The 21,124-nt window shown below is 38.8% G+C and overlaps 1 protein-coding gene and 1 long non-coding RNA gene across 8 annotated transcripts in view; one reads left to right on the forward strand and one right to left on the reverse strand.

Annotated features, from left to right (window-relative positions):
• The first annotated feature begins 16 nt into the window (after window positions 1-16).
• On the forward strand, window positions 17-20,920 carry LOC108352604 (uncharacterized). Its single transcript, XR_001840983.3, has 3 exons — window positions 17-149; window positions 5,957-6,340; window positions 17,994-20,920. It is a non-coding gene; the product is annotated as an uncharacterized LOC108352604 (long non-coding RNA).
• Window positions 2,575-21,124, reverse strand: part of Cr1l (complement C3b/C4b receptor 1 like) — a 50,937-nt gene continuing 32,387 nt past the window's right edge. For 2 of the 7 annotated variants that reach the window (XM_063272558.1, XM_063272557.1), the window contains 4 exons: window positions 17,325-17,510; window positions 14,948-14,971; window positions 13,667-13,742; window positions 6,180-9,346 (listed from right to left, as the gene is read on the reverse strand). In XM_063272558.1, the coding sequence (XP_063128628.1) occupies window positions 9,181-9,346; window positions 13,667-13,742; window positions 14,948-14,971; window positions 17,325-17,510 (452 nt within the window). In that variant the 3' untranslated portion in view covers window positions 6,180-9,180. Of the gene's footprint in view, window positions 2,707-6,104; window positions 9,347-13,666; window positions 13,743-14,947; window positions 14,972-17,324; window positions 17,511-21,124 lie in introns of those variants that run through there. The other 5 variants (NM_019301.2, XM_039091021.2, XM_039091020.2 and 2 more) reach the window with 5 other exon arrangements.

A 21,124-nucleotide genomic window follows, 5' to 3' on the forward strand; every position in this document is an offset into this window, starting at 1 on the left:
TAAATTATTGTGGCAAGCACTGCAAGCCCACTCCTGAAGTGGAGTTATGTTTCAGTCCTGCTTTGGAATTCTTTCAGTGACAATGTTGAACATCCCAGGATCCTGACAAATGTCAAACCTTTGGATGAAGAAAAGGATTCAAATTAGAGGTATATTTTCCAGTTCATGGGAAATATTTTGTTAAACTGTCAAAGAAAACCAAGGGAACGGGGGGGGGGGGAGGTGTAGACCAAAATAGGACTCTTAATTTCCTGGAAGCTTTTTGAAGGGTGGTAGGACAGTGTGGTGGAGGGGCACTTATTAAGTGGAGAATTCAGCCGTTAGGTGCTTTTTGTGTGTCTCAGGAATTACGTTTACATTGTGGTTTTCAGAGGGTGGGTATAATGGTTTGAGTAGATTAGCTCCCATAGATTCATGTTCCCGGCTCCTTCTATAGCACCATGTCTGCCTGCATGTCACCATGCTTCCTGCCATGATAATTAACTAAACCGGCCCCAACTGTTTTTCTTTATAAGAGATGTGTTGGTCATGGTATTTCCTCACAGCAATAAAACCTTAAGACAGTGAGATAACAGCTACAGGCCAGCCGACATTTCTGCATAGTGGATCTGGATCTAACTTTATTTCCAGGTATTTGGGGCAGGGGGCGGGGGTGGCGCAAACAAGTACAGAAACAAGGGCTGTTCTTACAAGGACACTTAGTTTATCCATTTTTGGCTTTACATCTGTCTCTGTGCTTTTGTACTTGTAGTGTGTTGTGAATGTACATGTCAGTTTGGGTGTCTGCACCTGTGCATGCAGGTAAGTGTGCATGCATGAGTGTGCATGTGGTTGTAGAGGCCAGGGGTCAACACCCGTTGCCTTTCTTGGTCATGCTCTTAGAGTGTTATTGCTGTGAAGAGACACATAACCATGACAACTCTTATGAAGGAAAATATTTAATTGGGGGTTGGCTTACAGTTCAGACATTTAGTCCATTGTCATCATGATGGGAATCATGTGACATGCAGGGAGGAGCTGACTGTGTCTGGATACTCAGGCAGAAGAGATTGTGTGCCACGAGGCCTGGCTTGAACCTCTGAGACCTCAAAGCCCACCCATTTGTGAAGCACTTCTTTCAACAAAGCCACACCTACTCCAACAAGGCCACACCTAATAGTGCCACCCCCTATGGACTTACTGGGTCCATTTTAATTTAAACCACCACACTCCCCAACTTATTTTGTGAAGCAGATTAAATCTGAAGCCAGCAAACCCCAGGAATCTTCCTGACTCTGCTTCTCCATCTCTTGGCCTTCTGGCACTTTTGGGTTTTTTATGTGGGTTCTAGGAATCTGAATGCAAGTCCTCATGCTTATGCAAGAGGCACATAAAGGGTAAATATATTACAAACTTTCAAGAATCTCTAATACCTTTTGTGCTAAAGTTCCATGTGTGTGTGTGTGGGGGAGGTTAGTGGACTTTGCATAGGCCTTTTTCTTCCCCTATCTTTCGTAATCTAAAATCAATCTGATATCTATCTCATCCTTATGGTGCCTGTCTTAGGGTTTCTATTGCTGTGACAAAACACCATGATCGAGAAGCAAGTTGGGGATGGAGGGTTTATTCAGCTAACACTTCCACATTACAGGTCACTATCAAAGGAAGTCAGGACAGGAACTTAAGCAGGGCAGGAACCTGGAGGCAGCAGCTGATGCGGAGGCCATGGAGGAACACTGCTTATTGGCTTGTTCCCCATGGCTTGCTCAACCTGCTTTCCCATAGAACCCAGTATCACCTGCATAGAGGTGGCCCCCCAAAAATAGCTGAACCCCAACCCCACTCAATCTCTAATTATGAAAGTGCCCTACAGGTGTGCCCATAACCCAATCTTATTGAGGTATTTTCTCAATTGAGGCTCCCTCCTCTCTATCTTGTGTCAAATTGACATAAAACTAACCAGGGCAGTGTCAAACCAATTATTGTATAACCCACCTTTAAAGAAGCTATTAAAACACAGAAACAAGCAAAAAATATGTGCAAACCTTTTGTTCAATATCCAGAAAGATTCTGACATTTATTGAGATCATGATCATAGCTCAAGATATCACATATATAAAGTAAATATACAGGAACACTTTTTTTAATTTTTTCTTCGCATGTATGTATGTAGTATGCATGCTTCTGTGTTCATGCACACATCTGAGCATACCTCTTTGTGTGTATGTCTATTCATGTACCTTTGAGGCTTGTGGTTGATATTGGGAATCTTCAGTTTAAAAAAAGACGTCTTTATTTTTATTCTATGAGTATTTTGCCTGAATATATCTCTGTATACCGTGTTTGCGCAGTGCCCTCAGAGGACAGATGAGGGTGTTGGATTCCCTGGAACTGGAGTTACAGATGGTTTTGAGACAAGCCCCCATGTGGGTGTCAAGAACTAAACCCTGGGTCCTATTCAAGAAAAACAAGTGCTCTTAACCATCTCTCCAGCTCCAGGAATCTTGTTCAATTACTCCCCCACCTCATCTTTAGAGGCAAAGTCTGTCTTAGTTAGGGTTTTACTGCTGTGAACAGACACCATGACCAAGGCAATTCTTATAAGAGAAACATTTAATTGGGGTTGGCTTACAGGTTCAGAGGTTCAGTTCATTATCATCAAGGCAGGAACATGACAGTGCCCAGGCAGGCATAGTGCAGGAGGAGCTGAGAGTTTAAAATCTTGTTCTGAAGGCAAACAGGAGAAGGCTGACATCCAGGCAGCTAGGATGATGGTCTTAAAGCCCACGCTCACAGTGACACACCTGCTCCAACAAGGCTACACCTACTTCAACAAAGCCACACCTCCAAATAGTGCCACCCCCTGGGCCAAGCATATTCAAACTACAAGGTCTTTCAATCAAATTCAAAGCTCACTGATACAGAGTTTCAATAGCCAGTTTGCTCAAGAAATATTTCTCAGCCTTCTGAGGCTTGAATTACAGGAGGGATTCTGGGAATCTGAACTCAATTCCTCTTGGTTGTGTATAAGGGCTTTAAGTGCTAAGCTGTCTTCCTAGCAAGAGCCATTTATCTTAAGTGTGAACATATGATTATTAACTAGCTAAGTATTTTTTAAAACAATAAATATAATTTATAAATATCTATGAGACACCATTAATGTTAAGATAAATATATATCCAAACACATTGCATAATTGTGATGGCTAAGGAAACCCTGTTCTGTACCAGATACTCTCCTAGTTAGTACATTTTAGCCTCTGCCCTAAATTCCTCAAAGATCAGCTTCTAGCATCCTGCACATTCCCTAGAATGGTGTTAAGTGCTGTAAGATAATTAACCACTTGCTCTGAATTTTGAAAATCTACTTATTGTACATAGAAAGGAGTGAGACAGCTCCTTTATTGTTATGTACAAGGAAAGAGAAACTCATGCAGCTGAGAGGAGTAAAATAGTTTCTCATATAGCTACACATTCATGGGAACAAGATAATTGTGGTTTCTACCTTTAAAAACTCTTCCCTTCTCCCCTTCTGAACAACACATCTTCAATTTAGCTTTAAAGATTCTGCCCTACAAGCGGCTTAGATAAAATTTTAATTATAATCTGGATTGAGTCTAGTCTTTTCTGGGTAGTCTTGAACTCTGTAACATATATTTAAGCCAATGTAAACATATCAATCTCAGTGATTTATCATTGCTTTACGGAGGACAGTTTGCTTCTATAGGGCCATAGGTTTCCCATAGCTGCCCTGTTTTGCAGTCCACCCCAGCACTGCTTCTCCTACCTAGCTCCAACATAGCATGTGCCGGCCGATATTCAAAGGTAAGTTATTTTTTTTTGACAGTTGTTCTTCTATTTCATTTTTAAAAATGCAGAGCTTGGTACAAAGAACTTTTAAAGTGGAAGAAACCCAGAGCTTAGTTATTTTTTTTTTTCAGATAGTTCTCTTGAGTTCTCTTGGTCACTCTCCCTATCACCATTTACATTTTTTGAATTTATTTTTAAATAAACAAAAGTTACTTCTATTCCCTAGAAAAGGTTATAACTGATATCACATATTTTTCTCCAATCTGTTTTTGCTACATAGAATAATTATTTACTTATTTTCATATATTTTTTGTATTTCCTAATGTTCTTTAATGAGCTTATTCCGTATTATGAACATTTTAAAATAAGAAAGGAAGACTTATAAAGCGTAACTCCTAGACTATATCTCCTTTCTTCAAGTCATGCAGTTTTCTGTCCACTCTAACTAGATGATATGTGATTTCAACATATGGTAAGGGTACAAGGGAGTAACCACCAAGTAGGCAGGATAGAAGTTTCATTCCCCAAACAAAATCTTTTGCATTTCTGTGAAGTAATGTCAAAGACTTGAATCTCAGATCTTAATTCTGTTGAAATGAATTGGCTTCTAAACTGTAATTCTAGATATCCTTAACATTGTAGTTTTTTGTTATTTGTTTGTTTTGTCAAGAAGGGACATTTAAAATAACAGGATATTTTCATTTAGATGACAGCATTGTGAATATCTAAATTATGAAGAATTCATACATTAATAATTGAAAGGACAACATAAACCCCATTTGCTCCATTTTAGGACCAGGCCTAATTTAAACACACACACACACACACACACACACACACACACACACACACACACACACAACCGTCACCAGTCCCAGGAACTAGGCCACAGATCACCAGCTCCAGGAACAGACCATAAATCCCAGGGACTAGGCCATAGGTCACCGGTTCCAGAAACAGACCATAAATTCCAGGAATAAGATCATAAAACCCCCTCCCAAAGAACAGCCTGGAGATAACCAGAAAAAAGGGAAAATATCTTATCTCCGGATGGGCTATCTGTGCTGGTCAGTCCTCTCCCATCCTGTGGTTAAACGTTCATGACATAGGAATGAAGCCTACTGACCACTTGGCACAAGCGGATCAGAAGCCAATCCCTGTGACCTTCCCAGCACCCACCAATGAAATTTTAGATTACCTAACTAAATATAGAAGAAATAACATATTAGCCAAAGTCATACTAATGTCACCACTTTGGTCCCTGCCAATCACGTTACAGATTACCTAATCCTTCTAGAGTTCCCCTGGTTCCCAATAAGGCCAGCATGCCTTTGTCTAGGGTTGCCATTTGGAGGAATGGCTGACCCCCCGCATGCTGGTTGATTCTGTAGAATAAACATTTTGTCCTTGCATACTATCCAAGTTTGGGGTCTTCCTTCACTAATTTTCAGACTCTTACATAATCAGGATGGTGGTATTACATATAAATGCAGATTTATCAAGTGTTTATTACCCTTTGTTGTGGTTTTTATGCAGGGGACAAGAAAGTATGATAAAAAGGAAGGAGTGGACTAGAAAGAAAAGATTAATGGTACACTTTATCTTTTTTCCTTTTGTTAATTAATAAACAGCAGTTCAGAAAAAATACACACCACCCACAATGCACGAAGCATTTCTCTGAGACTCTTTAGAAGTGTACTTGTGGCAGAGGTGTAAACAGTGACTAGTCAATCCTCTAAGAGACAGCTTTAAAGTGCATGTCCTTCTGTTACTACCACGCAGAATAAGTTCTTTCGTTTCAAGCCTGAATACGATGCTTCAACCAGTGGACAAAGCCCCGAGGGCAGACCTGGCCTCCAGATGTTACAGCCTACTTGACTGTTCTCCACTGATCATCCCCTCCCCTTCCTTCCCCAGCCCTGCCTCCCTCTCAACCGGCCAGCATCACCCACTACCTGCAGCTCCTACGAACACTCCCTCCTTCACCATATGCCTCCACCTTGCCTCTTCTTTGCTTTGACATTTAGCCTGGGCACACAGGTCTTGTGCTCAGTATTGATTCTCACCCCTTGTCTACAGAGTGTTGCCAAAACTGATGCTTTGTAAAACTGTAGTCAAGACTGACCTTGATGATCTCTTTATGAAATGATTTTGATTTTTCTTTTCAGAATCAAGATCATTCTCCTGCCTTAGAGTTCTGCAGGGTGAGTGCTACGATCACAGGAGTCAGCACTGCATCTGGCTCAATATATACAGTCTATATGTTTACTGTTTTAAAGAATGAGCTCATACTACTTTTTATTTTTATTTATTTTTATTTTTGAAACAAGTTAAATATCCTGAGTGGCCATGAGTTTGTTGCATTCCTTATGTATGAACAACACATCTAGATTTTAAAAGAAAATAGTTTATTTTAAAAGTGATACAGACAGGAAATGTTTTGCGTTTCAGAGACATCACTGTACATGGCGGCTATTAGACTTCTTGAGTGAGTGAATTCCGTGCTGGGCTACTGGTACTTCAGCAAAAAGAAAAGTGAAAAGGTGTTTCAGGTGAGTGATCTTGCATGTATGGATCTAAATAAATATTTAAGCACTTTTATGAAATGTTTAAAAAAATAATTTCCTGTAAAAACAAACCTAGCTCCCCGTCTGGTGTCCTCTCCCTACAATATTATCACATGGTTAGGTTGAAACCTGTTCTGCACAATTTTCCCATCAACAATTCCAATAGTGAAGGAAACAAACTCTACACCTTAGAACTTTGGACGCAGATCTTAAAAAAAAAAAAAAATCCCCCAAAGCACTGCGGTCTATGTTATTTTGTCTGAATTTAAAATACTGAGCCTTTCGTGTTCTTTTATATACAGTATTTAAAAAAAAAAAAAGCTTCAAGAGAAAAGGAAAAAAGTAACTAGGAAACTAGATAATTAATAGAAAGCTTTTTGAATCCACTTCCGTGCAGAAGAAAAGAAAATATTAACTGCTGTTGGGGTTTGGTCTTTTGCTGTGTCCTGTAACGCTAAACGCTGGCCCCCAAGGCCTAGCTGCCCCCAGAAAGGAGAGGATCTGCATGTAAAGTAGTGCTCCTAAATTTAAAACTCTTGGTTGAATAAAGATGCCGACAGCCCACGTAGCTGGGCAGAAGAAAGGTAGGGGGCTAGGGGAAGTGTTTTTAGTTCCTGAGCTTGGGATCCGAGGGGGGGTCACGAAAGGGAAGACAAGGCAGAGAGAGAGGACAACATGGAGTAGGTGAATCATGAACACACAGCCAGCTGGAGCTAAGAGCTGTGCAGATTGAATATGACAAATTATAACTCAGAGTTATGGATAGGGAAGTAGAAGCTAATAGTGTAGAGGTAGATGTTGCCCAGCTCTAGTGCTTTAAAGGCTTATTATAAACATCAAGGCTGTGTGCCTTTTATCTTGGAGCCCCCAACTGAGATTAAATATTTAATACAACAAACTTCAGGGTTTTTTTTTTTTTTTTTTGCATCTTTATTGACTATAAAATGCCTTTTTTTTCCCTGAGGCTTTTTTCTACTGTCCGTTGTTGAATTAAGGATTTTTATACTTAAGTATTGGCAGAAATGCCAAGTTTCAAGCAGTGCACAGTATTATCAGAAAGAAGAGGGACATTTTATTAAACAAAGTGATGCTTTTGCCTCTGCTTGTTAGGAAGGAGAGCGGCCCATTCCTTTTCAGAGCATGAGCTGTGATTATTTCTAGAGTTTGTGAATGTGTTAGGGGTGTGTTTGTTTACACAGGATCTCAGGTAACCCAGGCTAACTCAAACTCCTTATATAACTGAAAATGACAGATCGGTACCGGCTGTGCTATTATTTCTGAGAATGTCCCAAGATCCTATGGATGGGTACGTTAGGATTTCTGGGAAGCCAGTAAGCAAATGAATAGCTCTGTGTGATACAGAAATAAAGAGCTGTGAAGCTGTGGGAGTCTGAAATAGGTAAAGCAACAGTTCTGAGTAAGTGGCAGGACACCTACTGAATAAGGCAAGGAAACAGGGTAGAAATTCAGGGCTTAAGGGAACTACCCGGGTTTTGTTGTCATGGAGAGCTCTTTGATATAAAGTAGAATTTGTCAACATTACTTGTGATCAAATCCGACACAACAATGCTGTGTCAGATTACAGTACAAAGCTATTGGTATATGAAACTATCAAAATTGGAGTAATCTTATTTGCTAATCAAAATTACTTAAAAATAGGGCAAATTTGTAAGTATCTAGGGCTTGGTGGGCCATGTTGTTTCTGGGTGTGCTTCACTAATCCCTTGCTGCTGGGGTAAGAAAGTAGCCACTGGCCACATGACTGGTGAGGGTGTGCAATTAGAATGGCTTATGCAACACAAGTGGTCAGCTGCATTTGGCCCAGACTGGAATTGGATTCTTGGAGTTGTTACTTGGTTTATAGTTCAGTGATTCACAATATTCAGTTAAATCACAATAATGCATTCAGTGTAGTATTAGTTCCCTTTCAACCCCAAACCTTTGGCCAATAGTTGCCATATAAGGATTTGTGTTGAGGATGAACAGAAGAGATGACTGATGAGTTAGGAGTGGATTTAGCTGCAGAAGACAGAAAGAGAGTGAAGCTAGGCAGTAGTGGAACAGGTCTTTACTGCACTTGGGAGACAGAAGCAGGTGGATCTCTGAGTCTAAGGCCAGCCTGGACTCCATAGTAAGTTGCAGGATAGCCAGGGCTACACAGAGATACCCTGCCTTAAAAGATGGAGAGAGAAGAGAGAGGGAGGGAGGAAGGGAGAGGGAGAGGGAGACAGAGAGAGACACACAGGCAGGCACAGACACAGACACACAGAGACAGAGAGAGTCAGAGTCACAGGAAGCCAAGTGAGTACTGAAATTGGGAAAGAAGTAGAGAAAGCCACTGAGGACCCTTAAGCGATCCCACATCAGTATGTGCGTGTACCCCTAGAGAGCAGGTACTTACTTGGCTTTCACAGGACAAAGCAAAACCTGCTATCCCTCAAAGGCTCATAGTATACCTTAGCGTAGTACTAACAGTTACCAAACGTAATCATAAAGATGGCAATAGCCCAGGAAACAAACTAAAACTTCCAGCTTGAGAAATATTTTCCAACTTCTGTGTGGAGTATTCTGCTTGAATTGTTTCTGTTTTTTAATTTGTTTGGGGGTGGGATTTTTGTTGTTGTTTTGTTTTGTTTTTTAAGATGTATTTATTTATTGTGTATATAGCATTCTGCCTGTATATATGTCGGAAAGACAAAGTAGGCACCAGATCTCATTATAGATGGTTATGAGCCACCACATGGTTGCTAGGAATTGAACTCAGGACCTATGGAAGGGCAGCCAGTGCTCTTACAACCAGTGTTCTTAACCTCCGAGCCATCTCTTCAGCCCATGTTTAAATCTGAGTTGATGCAAACATTTTTAATTCTGGGTGTGCATAGATACCTGTTGTTCTCCTGACTTGTGAGCAGAGACTGAGGCTGAACACAGCTGTCTTCTTTAGAATTTAAATAGATACCCACTTCTTTACACTTTTCATTGGTGGAATTGCTAATTGGCAGTGAGAAAAGGAAAACTGTATGAATTATCTTACAGTTTAGAAAGTAATTAATAATGTTTATTTTGATAAAGTTATAATTTTACTAAGTAAAAACTCAGACTAGAAAATACTAACCCCATTGTATAAGACTCTAGCTTGTTTACATACATGTAGCCAAGCCTTACAACAACACATCTCACTATTTCTGAAGTAATTTTGGTTAGTAATTAGGTTTACCACAAATTCTGACAACTTCACATACTAATAGGTTTGCATTGCAACCCTATATTACATCATTGTGCTCCGTGATTACTAGTGATGTGACTACTTTGTGATTCAAAGTTCTACTTTGTATCAAAGTAATCCTCACTATTAGCACAGTAGCAAGCAGCAGGTGTTATAAAGAAACTTCCCTCTCTCTACCTTCTGGTCCGCACCTACACATTCAACAAACTGCAAGTCAAAACCATTCAAAATAGCTGCACCTCTGATGAATATATAAAGGCTTTTCTCTTGCCATTTTCCCTAAATCACATAGTATAACTATATAGTTTAAAATATTTACACAGAATTTTCATTGTATTATATTATCACAAGTAATCTACAGACAAATGAGACAAGTGGGAGGTTCTAAAAAAGTACTATCCTCTTTCTATTTAAGATTACTTGAACATCCAAAGAATTTTGGTATCTGTGAGAATTCTAGAACCAAGAGCCTTCGGATTATAAGGGATGACTAGATGTAGTAACTTAAAGAAAAAGAAAATAATTAATTACTTTTAAGATCAATAACTAATGAAAAAACATTTTCTGGCATTAATTATAAGCATAGGACTGTGTTCAGTAAGACAAGAGCTGTTAAAAGATAGGCAAGGAAGATGAAGCTTGATGGTCAGTGTTTTGTCCAAGGATTCATAGCTATTGACTGACAATGGGCTAGGTCTGACTATAAACCCCATGCTTTCACCAGAAATGCTATACCATGCTTTCTGGGGTTACTTAGCAAGTACTTTATATAACATAAATAACTTCAGAGTAAAGGGTTAGAAAAAGATTTTCCAAGAGAATGTACCTCAACAAATACAAGAAAATTGAAATAACCCCCTGCATCCTATTAGATTACCAGGTCAACAACAGAAACAGCAGAAAGCCCACAAACTCATGGAAACTGAACATGTCTGTACCGAATGACTGATGGGTCCAAACAGAAATAAAGAAACTAAAGACTTCCTAGAATTCAATGAAAATGAATGCACAACATACCCAAACTTATGGGATACAATGAAAGTGGTAGTAAGAGGAAAGTTCACAGCATTAAGTCCCTATATACAAAAATTGGTGAGATCTCATACTAGCAATTTAACAGAACACCAGAAAGTTCTAGAACAAAAAGAAGCAAGCACACCCAAGAGGAGTAGAGGGCAAGAAATAATTAAACTGAGGGTTGAAATCAATAAAATAGAAACAAAGAGAACAGTACAAAGAATCAATGAAATTAGTTGATTCTTTAAGAAGATCAACAAGATAGACAAATCTTTATCCAAACTAACTAAAAGGCAGAGAGAGACTACCTAAATTAACAAAATCAGAAACAAAAGTGGGGAAATAACAACAGAAACCAAGGAGAGCGAAAGAACTATCAGATCATACTTTAAAAACTTATATTCCACAAAACTGGAAAATCTAAAAGAAATGGATAATGTTTTCAATAGAAACCACTTATTAAAATTAAATCAAGATCAGACAAACAATTTAAATGGATCTATAACCCCTAAAGAAATAGCAGTCGTTGAACACCCCTGCCTCAAAAGCCCAGAACCAAGTGGTCTTAATGTATAATTCTATCAGATTTTCAAGAAGAGTTAACACCAATCCTTCTCAAATTATTCCACAAAACAAAAATAGAAAAAACTTTGCCAAATTTGTTTTATTAGGCCACAGTCACCTTGATACCCAAAATGCACAAAGAGTCAACAAAGAGAATTACAGACAAATTTCCCCTATGAACATAGATGCCTAATACTCCACAAAATACTTGCAAATTGAATATAAAAATATTTCTAAAAGATCATCTACCATGATCGAATAGAACTCATCCCAGTGATGCAGAGATCAGTCACCATACAAAAACCCATCAATGTAATCTACCATATAAACAAACTGACAGGAAAAACCCCACATGATAATCTCACTAGATGCTGAGAAAGCCTTTGACAAAATTTCAACATCCCTTCACATTAAAAAGTCTTGGAGAGATCAGGGATACAAGGCACCTACCCAAACATAAAAAAAGCCAATATACCGCAAACCAATAGCCAACATCAAATTAAATGGAGAGAAACTTAAAGCAATTTCACTAAAATCAGGGACAAGACAAGGCTGTCCACTCTTTCCCTATCTCTTCAATATAGTACTTGAAGTCCAATAAACTTTACAATAAAACAACTAAAGGAGATCAAGGGGATACAACTTGGAATGGGAAGAAGTCTAAGTATCACTACAGCAACCCCCACAATTCTACCAGGGAACACCCACAGCTGATAAACACCTTTAGCAATGTGGCTTGATACAAAATTAACTAAAAAAAAATTAAAAATCAGTAGCCCTCCTATATACAAATGACTAACTGAAAGGAACCAGGGAAACAACAACGGTTCACAATATCCACAAACAATTTAAGATATCTTGAGGTAAACCTACCTAACCAAGCAAGTGAAAGACTTGTATGACAATAACTTCAAGTCTTTGAAGAAAAAAAATTGAAGATTTCAGAAGATAAAAAGATCTCTCATGCTCATAGATCAGTAGAATTAATGTAAAAATGGCCATCCCACCAAAAGCAATCTACAGATTTAATGCAATCCCCATCAAAATTCCAACACAATTCTTTACAGGCCTTGAAGGGACAATATTCAACTTCATATGGAAAAACAAAAATCCTGGGATAGCTAAAGCAATCCTGAAGAATAGAGTAACTTCCAGGGGTATCAGTATCCCTGATTTAAGCTGTACTACGGAGCTACGGTAATAAAAACTGCATGGTATTGGCATAAAAACAGACACATTGATCAATGGAATCAAATTGAAGACCCAATAAATCCACACACCTACAGACACCTGATTTTTTATTAAAAAAAAAAAAAAAAGAAAAGAAATACCAAATGACAAAAAAAAAAAAAAAAAAAAAAAGAAAAAAAAAAAAAAAGAAGCATCTTCAACTAATGGTCCTGGTCTAACTGGATGTCTGCAAATAGATCCATACTTATCACCCTGCACAAAACTCAAGTCCAGTGGATCCAAGACCTCAACAGTAAGCCAGACACACTGAAACTGACAGAAAAGACAGGAAGAGCCTTGAACTCACTGGCACAGGAGATAACTAAATATAACACTGATAGCACAGGCAGAGATTGACGATAAATGGGGCCTCATGAAATTGTAAAGCTTCTGTGAGGCAAAAGACTGTCAATAAGACAAAATGGCAGCTGACAGAATGGATAAAGATTTTCATCAATGCCACATCCAATAGAGAACTAATATCCAAAATATATAAAGAACTCAAGAAGCTAGGTATCAACAAACCATACATACATACCACACACCCACACTTAAAATGTTATATCTACTTACTTTGGTGTAAATATACTATTTGTATAACCAAGGCCACCTGAGAATTACCTGTCTTTTCGACAGTTCTATTGCTTTCTTTTAATTCACTTTGCTTTCCAAAGGAAGGAACATAAAATTTATAGATTTTATAGATTAAATTTTTTACTTTTTCCTTTATATTCTCATTCTCTCTCTCTCCCTCTCTCCCTCTCTCCCTCTCTCTCTCTCTCTCTCTCTCTCTCTCTCTCTCTCTCTCGCTGTATACAGGCATACATATATACATATTTGCATATGTGAGGGTATATGTAAGTGATGTATGGGTTAGGAGTCTTCCTCTCTTGTTTACCACACCTTATTCCACTGAAACAAGGTCAGTAAAACCCAGAGCAAACTTTTATGGCAAGTCTGTCTAATCAATGTGTTCCAGGATATCCACTGTCTCTACCTTCTGAGCACTGGAATTATGGGAAAGCCACCATGTCCACCTGGCAATAGGAGCTGGGGATCTAAACTTTGGTCCTCATACTTGCTGTGCAAGTGTTTTAACCACTAAGCCACCTTCCCCAGACTATTTTTGCTTCATTTGTTTGGCATGGTATATTCTGTGACCCAGACAAACCTCAGACTTATGGCTATCCTGTCTACGATACCAGAATGTTAGACTACAGGTATAGGTCACGGCTTCCTGCTAAAATTTATTTGGAGAATGTGGCTATACTCACCGTTTTTTAAACTTCATAATCATCCAGTAGGAAAAAATGATGAATAAAATAAGGACGATTATCCCAATGAAAATTCCTAAACAGGAAAACAAAATAAATGAAAAACATCACAAAAGTTTCAAACTCTATCCTAATAACTAATCCCATTGTTGGTTATCAATGATTCTTTTACATGTAACTTTACCCTAGGTTCTGCTCTATTTGGGTTTTAATGTAGGGCATTAGACCTACAGTATTAGTTACGGAGTGGCCAGAGCATTCTATAAGCTTCTTCCCAACAACCCAGCCCTTCATAACAATGGTGCTGCTGGACTCAGTACACATAGCTTACCCAACTCTTTAATAGAAGGTGAGACAGGCTGCTCTATGTGATAGAAATCCCCTTGGTATCAAACTGTATAATTCCATTTGTGTTGATTAAACGATCAACTTGACACAGTTTAGAATCACTTGAGAGACTGAGTGAGGAATTAGCTAGCTCTGGTTGTCCTGTAGGCATGGCTGAGAGAGGTATCTTACTTACTAAGGTGGCCCTATAGACTCACACTGTAGGTGGCATCATTCTCAGGCAAGGGATCATGGATTATACAAGAACAGAGAAAGGTTCTTGACTGTAATGTGAGAAGCTGCTTCAAATTCCTGCCACCTTGACTCCCCACAGTGATGGCCTGTACCCTGGAATTATTAGCTAAGAATAAAAGCTCCTTTCTCCTCTAAATCTTCTATCTCCAGACACAGGATTCACCCACATGATGGTCTTACAATTTTAACAGTACAAACTATCAGGATGACCACATTTCTGGGCACAAAGTAAAGACGGAATTGCCTCTCCAGTCATATTAAAATAAAGAATTGTTGACAGCAAAGAATGATTACTCACTCAAATAATTCAAAGATGAGGTCCTTCAATGTGCATGAAGATGCCAATCTCATGATACCCTAAACCAGTGGTTCTCAACCTTCCTAATGCTCTGGCCCTTTAATACAGTTCCTCATGTTGTGGTGACCCCAACTATAAAACTATTCTCATTGGTATTTCATAATTGTAATTCTATTACTGTAACGAATCATAATGTAAATATCTGTTTTCCTTAAGTGACCCCTGTGAAAGGGTCCATTAGCCCCAAGGGTCATGACCCACAACTTACACTAAGTTTACCCTAAACTTACACTAATTTTAATTGAACTTACAAGATATTATGACTTCTTTTTACATATCATTTATTATAAGTAGATACTTACAGCTAAAGAATTTCTCAGTAAACCCATCACAGGACTTACCAGCTATTAGACCACTGTTTGAGCCTGAAAGAGAGAAAAAGCCAAAGAAATGTTACTGGTACATAATGTGGTAGGACACACAGGCTCTGAAAAGGTCTAAGCCGGATGGGGACCCAGCACTGAGACAGGGAAGTGGACATTCGCTCCCACCACTAACCAAGTAGTCATCTCAAACTGACAACGGCTCACAAGTAAAAAATTAGATTTCTCCAGTGGAGTTACACTGAGTATACGAAATGCACCCAAGGACAGACCTTATGACCAGCAATGCATGGTTAACTCAAAATAGCCTCGGCGGTATTAGAGGAGGTTTTGTTTTGTTTTGTCTCATATTGATAATCTGGGAATTTTTTTAACCTTACTCTTCTTCTTTTGCTTTTATATATTATGGTTATTGATGTTGTGGTTTTATGAGTTTTCTGTGTGGGTATGCATATGTGTGTGTGTGTGTGTGTGTGTGTGTATCTTGTGCTTTTTCTTTGTTTTGTTCCATTCTGTTCTTTTTGCTTGCTTTTTGTTTGTGTGTGTGTGTTTATTTGTTTGTTTTAAAGAAAAAGAACAGTAAAGTTAGATGGGTAGGAAGGTGGAGAGGATCTAGAAGAGAGACAGAAAATCTGGATTAGAATATATTGTATGAAAAAAATAAACCTGACTCCAAACACACACACACACACACAAACTGCCAATAAACACATGGTTTACTACTCAAACCACGTCCTCCTCAGCTTAAGTTGCTTGATAAATGTATTATTATAAAATTTATGTAACTTTAACTCTAATCATATCTTGTATGTATTCAAGATAAAAAGAAGTCCTAGCCTGTCTTGAAATGATGACTGAATTATTTGATAACTTTTGTGAAGTCTTCATTACATTTATGATACTTTTTCATTTATAAAACTTTTACTTCACTAATATCAATTTTTAACTTCTTTATGTTTGCTGTTGTTACTTCATACTTTGTTTTGATTTAGTAACTGCAGTGCTGTTTCCCCAGATGTCTGAACTTTCTTTCTGTCCCAGGCAGATCTTCAGTATATTCTGAACACTCTTATTCAGGACCCCCATTAACTTTTGCCAAAGAAATGCAAAAACATTCCATACTCTGAAAGTGTTGAGTTTATAATTTCTCTAAATTATTGGTAATTGAATACCTTGAAGGAATTAGATATAAAAATGGATCTTGAACAATCTTAGTACATAACAAAGGTTATAAAGAAGAGCTTAAGCAGGCAGGAAGGGAAATAGCACTTAGATGTTTTATTTATTACTTCAATACTTTGTGGTGGTAGGGATGGAGCCCACTGCCTTGAGCACGACAGGCAAGTAATCTACTATCAATTGACAGCCCAACCCAAGAAGTTATTCAGTGCTAATTCTGTTCAGCTATTCCTTGATATGTACAAGTTATAACACCCTCCAGTTGCTTGCAGAACTCAGAATAACATAATTTCCACATTTTAATGTGTTCACTATATTAAATGAAATTCCTTCACCTACAATAGTGAGAGACATGGCCTGCAGCTGTCTACACTGTGGAAGGCACTCTCTGCAAACAGTTCTCAAAGGCCTATTGATGTGCTATCTTGGCTCTCAGGCCATAAGGAAACCCATATGATAAATGCAATGGTAGAATGAGGTAGAGAGAGCAGTGGGAGCTTGAGGAGAGATGACAGACTAGAGAGCATGAAGACAGAAAGGAAGGGGAGCTTCCATGCGGTGAACCTTTGTGGGTCTTGTATTTCACTGCCTACTACCTAGTGTTGAGGAAAAGCAATCCCACCACCTCCTCTTAGATTTTTATTGGGGACCATGGTTGGATTGATTAGTTAATTAACCAACGAGGCTAAAAAACACAAACATTGAACTTTTAATAAAGCTACTCATAAACATAGCCCTTCACAAAATAAATGACCTAAGCCACATGCTTTTACACTTTGTAGACAAAGAAAATAAATATGTAAAGGAATGGCAAGACAAATGGGTCACTGAACCTGGATAAATTCTAGGATTATCATTAAGAGATCTACGGGTAGGAAAGTGAAAATTGGTTAAAAAAAAAAAAGTTTGCTTCAATGAAATAAAATACTTGTCTTATCACAGCCCCATTTCTTGGTCTCAGGTCATTCAGGTTATATTCCTGTCTTTGTATGCAAAGAATATCCCTTCAGAAAAATCTTCCAAAAGACCCCTGTGGTCACATTTCAAGTGATTTTTTACTAATATTCCTATTTGTTGAATTTTGAGAGAGTGCATTCTCAGCTCCCTCATCACTACGCAACATCACACCCCATCACAGTGGGCACAGGATACAGAGATGACTGGGCAGTCAGTGACCGGGCTGAGGAGGAGCTCCACCCCTCAACTTTGCACTTACGAGAGACACATTTGGGCAGAGGAGGATCCCAGCTGGCATCGGACTGGCACTGGCTCTGAGAACTGCCTTCTAGAGTATACCCATCCTCACATTCCAAGGCTACATTATCTCCATAGTAATAATCTTTTTTCATTTGCAACCCTTTCTGGAATCCACTCATATCCTGAGGGAGTTTACATATCACTTCTGCAATTAGAAAAATCACAAGGAAATTAGTATTTTGTGGTTAATTAAAAGTGCTATTACAGAAACATCTGTAACCCCAGATTCTGCCCTCCACAAAATGGGGTATGTTTTCAGCAAAGATTAGTTGTCACCCTCACAAATTTATTCTTTAAATTTTCTGACTTTTATTTGTGTACAGTAAGGGAACTTTGGATTACCAACTTGCAGCTGGAAATTTTTAGAAACATATGTCAGGAAACCATGTGCTAGCCCTTAGTCCATGTGAGCCACACCTAATAAAAAAATTACAATTTCATGCTACCTTTCTTGGTATATAACATATACTGGTATTTTGGCTATGGGGTAAATGTAAATGCTTCTGGCCTACTTATATATATAGAACAAAGAAACTAGTAACTTGAGATTCTAATTTTATATACTATCTATTTAATTTCTTTTATTTCATTTAATTCATACTTTAAATTGCTTTCTTTTTCATTCCAGCCATAAATACCGTCCTAAACACCCTTAGTCATCAGAGAAATGCAAATCAAAACAACCCTGAGATTCTACCTCACACCAGTCAGAATGGCTAAGATCAAAAACTCAGGTGACAGCAGATGCTGTTGAGGATGTGGAGAAAGAGGAACACTCCTCCATTGTTGGTGGGATTGCAAGCTCCTATAACCACTCTGGAAATCAGTATGAAGATTCCTCAGAAAAGTGGACATTGTATTACCTGAGGACCCAGCTATACCACTCCTGGGCATAACCCAAAACATGCTCCAACATATAACAAAGACACATTCTCGATTCCATTCATAACAGCCTTATTTATAATAGCCAGAAGCTGGAAAGAACCCAGATGCCCTTCAACAGAGGAATGGATACAGAAAATGTGGTACATCTACACAATGGAATATTACTCAGCTATCAAAAACAATGACTTCATGAAACTCATAGGCAAATGGATAGAACTAGAAAATATCCTGAGTGAGATAACCCAATCACACACACACACACAAAAGGTAAGCACTCACTGATAAGTGGATATTAGCCCAAAAGTTCGAACTACCCAGGATACAATCCACAGACCACATGAAGCTCAAGAAGAAGGACGACCAAAGTGTGGATGCTTCATTCCTTCTTAAAAGGGGGAACAAAAACATTCATAGGAGGAGATATGGAGGCAAAGTTTGGAGCAGAGACTAAAGGAATGGCCATTCAGAGCCTGCCCCACCTGGGGATCCAGCCCATATAAATAAAGCTACCAAACCTAGACAATATTGATGATGCCAAGAAGTGAATGCTGACAGGAGCCTGATATAGTTCTCTCCTGATAGGCTCAGCCAGAGTGTGACAAATACAGAGGCGAATGCTAGCACCAAATCACTGAACTCAGAACGGGGTCCCCACTGGAGGAATTATGGACAGGATTGAATGCTCTGAAGGAGCTTGCAACCCCATAAGAACAACAATACCAACCAACCAGAGTTCGCAGGGAATAAACGGCTACCCAAAGAGTACACATGGACTGCCCCATGGCTCCAGCTCAGTATGTAGCAGAGGATGGCCTTGTTGGGCACCAATGTGGGGAGAAGCCCTTGGTCCTGCCAAAGCTGGAAGTGTAGAGGAATATCACGGCGGGAGGTGGGAAGGGGGTGGTGGTTGGGGAAGGGGAACACCCTTATAGAAGGGGGAGGGGAATGGGATGAGAGCTTATGGATGGAAAACTGGAAAAGGGAGTAACATTTGATATGTAAATAAAAATATCCAATAAAATAAAATTTAAAAAAAAAAGGAACCCAGAAGCCAGCTGAATCTAAATCTTGTGACTGACAACAGGGTTATAACTGGTGTGCTAAACTGTTACACCAACTCTAAACCCCCACCACCTGTGGCACTAAGCAGACATCCCTAGGAGCACAAGAACCAGAACATGCAGAGCACTTCTCACTTCTAGCTGCCATTTCTTTTATTCTCATCCACAGGTAATGAGAAGAAAGGACAAACATTTGGGACAAAATCAGGCACTGTTTTCACAGAAACATGGTATGCTAGATGTTTTAAAAAGAAAGAAATGGGTGAGTTCTGGATGCCCTGCTATTGGGTTCTATTGTCCTGAAATTTTTAATTGTTCTGGAATTTAAAAAAAAAACAAAACATTGTGGGCAGCAGATTTCATAAATGATACATCTCCTAAAAATCAATCAAGATACCTGCTTTCTGTCCAGTCTTGCTTTCTACAGACCTAAAGAATTTCCTACCAATAATAATAGATTCCTAAACAATAACTATCACCAAGCACATTGTCATTGGCCACTGTGACCCCTGGGAGATTTATCACTGAATCACAATATACTTATCCTGATTCTATTACTACAGACTCTACTAAAAGGACTAAGCATGAACTTCCTAAAGAGTGTTATGTTTTGGATATGGAATGTTCCTCAGTGCACAGTGCTACCCATCTTGGCCTCAAGGTCGGCACTGCCAAGGACCAGCCTCAGCTTGGAGAGGGGTTCTGAGAGAAGTGGGGTTTGAGAGCAGCAAAACAAACCACTCAGAGTCAAGTCACGGGTCCAAGCTGGTGGCCTGTGTTCTGCTATCAGGACTGCTTTCTCTATGTTCTGCTCAAGACAGTTCTCTCTTGCTATTTCAAAAATCCTCTGGATAGCTCATCTATGGCAGATCAAAGGCCCAGTTTTTATTTTTTAATTTATTTACATATCACCTCACTCTTTACCACAGGTTTCCTTTAGATTATCCCATGAGTCAGCATTATGATCTCAGATCCCTTAATTCTTAGGAGACAACAAACACTTTCTTTTTTAAACATTGCAAAAGAACTCAGAGATCAGCCTGCCTTTGTTAAACACAGAAATTAAGCCTTCTGGGTGGGATCCTACCCTGAAATTACCTTTTCTACCTACCACACCTCTGAGGCTAACCTTGCTCTGTCCCAGGCTGACCCTGAACTCAAGAATCTGCCTGCTCTTGTAAGCATGAATGAAAACTTAGCTGGGTGAGATCTCCTGGGATCACCAGTCCAAGTATCTTGTATCTCCTTCCTCAGTATTTTTCTGACAGCTTGGCTTATGGTGCAGCTACCTCTGTTCCTTTAGATCTGTGAAGCTCATTACACAACTCATATTGTATCCTTATATTTTAAATAGCTGAGAAATTATGCTTTCGAACTGAGGAAAAGAAATCCCACCACCTCCTCTTAAAATTTTATTGGGGACCATGGTTGGATTGATTAGTTAATTAACCAACGAGGCTAAAAAACACAAACATTGAACTTTTAATAAAGCTACTCATAAACATAGCCCTTCACAAAATAAATGACCTAAGCCACATGCTTTTACACTTTGTAGACAAAGAAAATAAATATGTAAAGGAATGGCAAGACAAATGGGTCACTGAACCTGGATAAATTCTAGGATTATCATTAAGAGATCTACGGGTAGGAAAGTGAAAATTGGTTAAAAAAAAAAAAGTTTGCTTTAATGAAATAAAATACTTGTCTTATCACAGCCCCATTTCTTGGTCTCAGGTCATTCAGGTTATATTCCTGTCTTTGTATGCAAAGAATATCCCTTCAGAAAAATCTTCCAAAAGACCCCTGTGGTCAC

Source organism: Rattus norvegicus, chromosome 13 (assembly GCF_036323735.1).
Source record: "Rattus norvegicus strain BN/NHsdMcwi chromosome 13, GRCr8, whole genome shotgun sequence".
NCBI classification, from domain to species: domain Eukaryota; kingdom Metazoa; phylum Chordata; class Mammalia; order Rodentia; family Muridae; genus Rattus; species Rattus norvegicus.